Raw genomic sequence first — 4,768 nt, forward strand, 5'->3', positions numbered from 1 at the left:
ACATTAATATGCAAATTAGATTTAGTTTATAGATACATTGTATATAATGAGAAAACCCGTTTATGGCCATTTTACACACATTTTGCAGAAAGAAAAATTGTATATCAAATCATTCTGTTATAACATAATTGAGAATCATCTTTATACAAAGTTTCGTAAAAAAAAAGTCTTGAAAACTACAAATGTATTGGTGATTTAAAAAATCTATTGTTTTTGCCTATGCATGTTCATTCATGTCTTTTTATTTCTTTAAAGAAATTGAGTCCCGATGTCCTCTACCGAGGACATAGCATACCTTATGAATGAAATATCTTTTTTTTTTAATATATATATTTTTTGACATTATTTTTAATGCTCTAAAAAAGGTAAAGACACGGAAAAAACTAACTTTTTCCTAAAACTTTTTTTCTCGGGTCTTAGGTTTGGATTTGTTGCAGCTGCTTGCATACCTAATGTTAGTGTACAAATATCTCCAGTATGGTATTTCTATCATTTTACTGTGGTACCAATATATATATAGGAGCTATTATATATATATATATATATATATTCCACACAAGCAGACGCAAACAGTATTTAGTCTGTGAAATCCGGAAGAGGGTACTTGATTAAAAAAAAATAACTTTTTAAACTGCAGCATGATTTTTCCCTTATTTAAAACGACACCGACTCGTGCAGGACAGGTCTCCCATAAGCCTGGTATATTTCCGCAGAGCAGTCCCGCGCGTGCCGCAGTCCGTCTCTCGCGGCTTCGGCTGGAACAGGAAGTGTAGCTCCACAAACTGCGCATGTTCACGCTAAGCCGCTCGCTATGTAAGGATGACACCGAGCGCGGGCTAAACGGTAAGGCCGGTCCGGCGCACTTCACGCTCTCAAACGTAACGGACAAACACAACCGCGCAGCGCGGGTCTTCGACGGCACGTCGATTAGAAGTGTTCGCGACTCGAGCGGCAGCGGAAGCCCCGTCGAATGGCGGAGGAGCGTCTCGTCGTTTGTGTGTGCGTGCCGCCGCACGGGAGACGTCATGAGAACAGAGCACCGCGGCGCGACGCCAGCGCGTCATTACGGCCAGCGAACACTGCGTGAATTAGCTGCGCTCGACGTGTTTGCGAATGTGCTGTTTGTTTGTAAACACACATTCGCCCCCAAACAAAGAAAACAAACAGTGTGTGTTAGCATAGCGCGTTAGCATCACGACCAGCGGACGAGTGAGAATGAAATGGCGCAACGTGAAGGGCTAATATGCTAACCGAATTAGCCGCCGAAGAACCCACCACTTGCAAGAAGTGCAGTCGCTTAGAAACATTCACCATGGCAACCAACATAGTTTCCGCCAAAATACCATAGTTACGCCAGATAATGTTACTGCTGTTAAAGCGTGATAAATGTACACGAGATCGCTCTCAAACACTAGTAATGTTTTAGTTTGGCAAACTATTTTTTTGACGACATGTGGTGGCTGATACAAACCACTATGGTATTGTAGTAGAATATTTTCTTACCATGGTAAATGGTAGTGGTGTCATGGTACAGTGATGGTTTCAGATAGTTACTCCACGTTACTGTGGTATTTACTTACTCCAACGCAATTCAGAGTATAGCATGGTATTACCGTGGTATCATTTCCAAAAACCATTGTGCGCAGACAGCTATCATTAGTCTTCATTAGACAGATGAGCAATAACTTGATACATTTACAAATAAATAATAACAGCATTTGAAAATATATTTTCGTTTTGTATTTATTATTATTATTATACATTTATGCTGCTTTTGATACGGTGAACCACCAGATTCTCCTGTCAACCCTAATGGCAAATGGCATCTCAGGAACCGCACGCCAGTGGTTTGAGTCTTACCTCTCAAAATGACTAAATGTAAATGTAAATGTAATTAATATAAACCATAGGCCTTATGTTTTTTTCTTTATTTTTATAACCTGCGGCTGCCAATGATCGTTATTTCTGGTGCTTCAATTAATTTCTGTTAAGAAAAGCATATCAACATTTAAAGGCTTAAAGCACTGAAGTCTTCAATGGTGTTTTGAAGTTTTCCATGTCGACGTATGTCGCCATTGCTTGCTTGTAAAGTGTTATGTGTTTATGTTGCTGAACAGGTGGAGCATGTTATAACATTTTTATGATTGATTTAAAAACATTTTTAGAATAACATGAACAAAGGAATTGTGCCCAGGAAGACCAGGACCGTGTATTAAGAAAATAAAATGTGTTCAAATGCCATTTGACTTATTAAACAAAACATCTACTTCTGAAATATACTGTAATCAGTAGTTTAAAACAAAACAAAACAAAAAAAACAATGTAAATGTATATTGTTGTTATTATTATTATTATTATTATTATTATTATAGACTGCCAGTCAAAAGTTTGAAATTATTACGATTTTTTTCAATATTTTTGAAAGAAGTCTCTTATGCTCAGTGATATTGTGAACTATTATTACAATAAAAAAACTGTTTGCTATTGTAATATATTTTATTTAAAATGTAATTTATTCCTGTGATCAAATCTGAATTTTCAGCATCATTACTCCAGTCTTCAGTGTCACATGATCTTTCAGAAATCATAATAATATTTGTATTTTTATTTATTTATTTTGTAAAGATTAAAAAAAAAAAGTAATAATTTAATTCAGCAAGGAAACAAAAGTGACAGTTAAGACATTTATAATGTCACAAAATATTTTTAAATGCTTTTTCATATGCTGTTCTTTAGAATTTTCTATTCAGCAAAGAATCGTGAAAAATGTTTCCACAAAAATATGAAGCAGCAAAAAAAGTTTTCAACATTGATAATACTAAGAACCATTATTAATAACTGAGCAGCAAATCAGCATATTATACTGATTTCTGAAGATCATGTGACACTGAAGACTGGAGTAATGATGCTGAAAATTCAGCTTTGATCACAGAAATAAATTACATTTTAAATTCTTCTTTTATACATATTAAGAATAGTAATTATTCCAAAGTTTTGACTGGTAGTGTAAAATCTCAAATATTCCCCAGGACTGTCATACTCCTCAGTGTTGAAGGCTATGGCAGAGACAGAAGTCACTGTGTCCGTGGAGGACATGGTGGAGGTGAAGAGTGCTGAGGAAGAGGATGCAGATCCTGACAGCCAAAGCAAGACTCAGATGATCCTGCAGCTGCAGCCCATCACAGCTGGGTGAGTGTGACGACAAACATATAATAATACTTCACATCTGTCATATTACACACGTGATTCAATCGAAACGGACTGAAACAGCTGTAGCTTGATGTTATAGATGGATGCTTTATGTTTGATAGGCTTGGAGATGAAAGCAGTGAGACAGACGCTGCAGTCGTGGCAGTGGAGACACAAGGTAACCATGTCCCAAAACCTATTAGTGGTGATTTTATTCTTTGTATTATGACAGCAGGTCTTGCACAGCCAGTGCTGGGATTACATGTAATCTGGATTATGTAATCAGATTCCAAATAATAAGTACTTGTAATTCGAGTATATTACATTTTAAAATGCTCATAATCAGGTTACAGTTACTTTTTATGTATTACATGATTACATATTATACACACAATGCCAGTAAATTGTTCAGAATTTATTGATTTGTAGATTCGTCTTTTTTTTTTGTCTCTTTTGAATTTTCCTTTCTAAAAATCCTACTGTGTGTCATACCATTTAGCTTTGACTATATTCACAAATATTGTGTAAAATAAATGTGCAAAGCATGCTTTTGAATTTGAAGGGGGAAAAAAAACACCTCTCAAGCTATTAGACCACGTATGAAACAAATAATTATGCAAGTTACCATACACATTCACATGTTTACAGTTCTCTGATGTCGGTTGGGTCACATGCAGGTAAACAGATCAAATAGTTCAATTTTCAGTGTTCAAATAATTTTTATTTTACATTTTTACATCCAATTCTCTCCAAGCAGCGGATTACGCTTCACTTTCTGTCACTAAATACACCTTATGCAATTTCTCTGCCACAATAAACTGTTGTTGACGTGTGTGAATGTTCAGATGAGGCGTCTGCTGAAGGAGCGGGTTTGGAGCTTGGTTATCCCATTACATGCGGCGAGAGTAAAGCCATCCTTCTAATCAAGAAGTTTGTCTGCCCGGGAATCAACGTCAAATGTGTGAAGGTTGGTGTCGTGTAGAGCTTAACGCTGCAGATAAGCGCTGGTAATGTGTTTAATCTGGCTTTCTCTGTTTCTCCGCAGTATGAGGATCAGTTGATTAGTCCAAAGCAGTTTGTGCACATGTCGGGTAAAGCCACCTTGAAGGACTGGAAGCGAGCGATCCGGATGGGTGGCGTTATGCTCAGGTATGCTCAGCCTTTCCGCATATCATACATTTTGCATTGCTTTATTTTATTTGAGAGATCCGTTTGTAATGTTAGATGCATTTTGTGCTTCAAAGGCACTCGTAATCAGTGTTGGAGGTAACGCATTACAAGTAACGCGAGTTATGTAATCAGATTACTTTTTTCAAGTAACTAGTAAAGTAACACATTACTTTTTAATTTACAAGAGAATATCTGAGTTTCTTTTTCAAATAAGTAACGCAAGTTATTATTATTTATTGATTGACAGCTCTCCTGTCCCCATGTTGAGAGAAATCAGAAGATGTTACTGTAGTTCAAAATAAATATGAATATGCATTAATTCATCTCACCCACAAAAAAAAAAAGATTCAGTATGTGACGAGTGGGGGCGGGGCCGAGAGCCGTGGGAACGGAGCGAGGCCAGTGGAGT

General features: G+C 36.8%; 1 protein-coding gene across 1 annotated transcript in view; it reads left to right on the forward strand.

The window, feature by feature from the left end:
• The first annotated feature begins 738 nt into the window (after positions 1 to 738).
• Positions 739 to 4,768, forward strand: part of gmeb1 (glucocorticoid modulatory element binding protein 1) — a 16,579-nt gene continuing 12,549 nt past the window's right edge. The window contains exons 1-5 of the mRNA XM_016544362.1: positions 739 to 843; positions 3,030 to 3,189; positions 3,312 to 3,367; positions 4,035 to 4,156; positions 4,235 to 4,338. Coding sequence (XP_016399848.1) covers positions 789 to 843; positions 3,030 to 3,189; positions 3,312 to 3,367; positions 4,035 to 4,156; positions 4,235 to 4,338 — 497 coding nt within the window. The 5' untranslated portion in view covers positions 739 to 788. The remainder of the gene's footprint in view (positions 844 to 3,029; positions 3,190 to 3,311; positions 3,368 to 4,034; positions 4,157 to 4,234; positions 4,339 to 4,768) is intronic.

Source organism: Sinocyclocheilus rhinocerous, unplaced genomic scaffold, assembly GCF_001515625.1.
Source record: "Sinocyclocheilus rhinocerous isolate Xijiao unplaced genomic scaffold, SAMN03320098_v1.1 scaffold1300, whole genome shotgun sequence".
In the NCBI taxonomy this organism is placed as follows: domain Eukaryota; kingdom Metazoa; phylum Chordata; class Actinopteri; order Cypriniformes; family Cyprinidae; genus Sinocyclocheilus; species Sinocyclocheilus rhinocerous.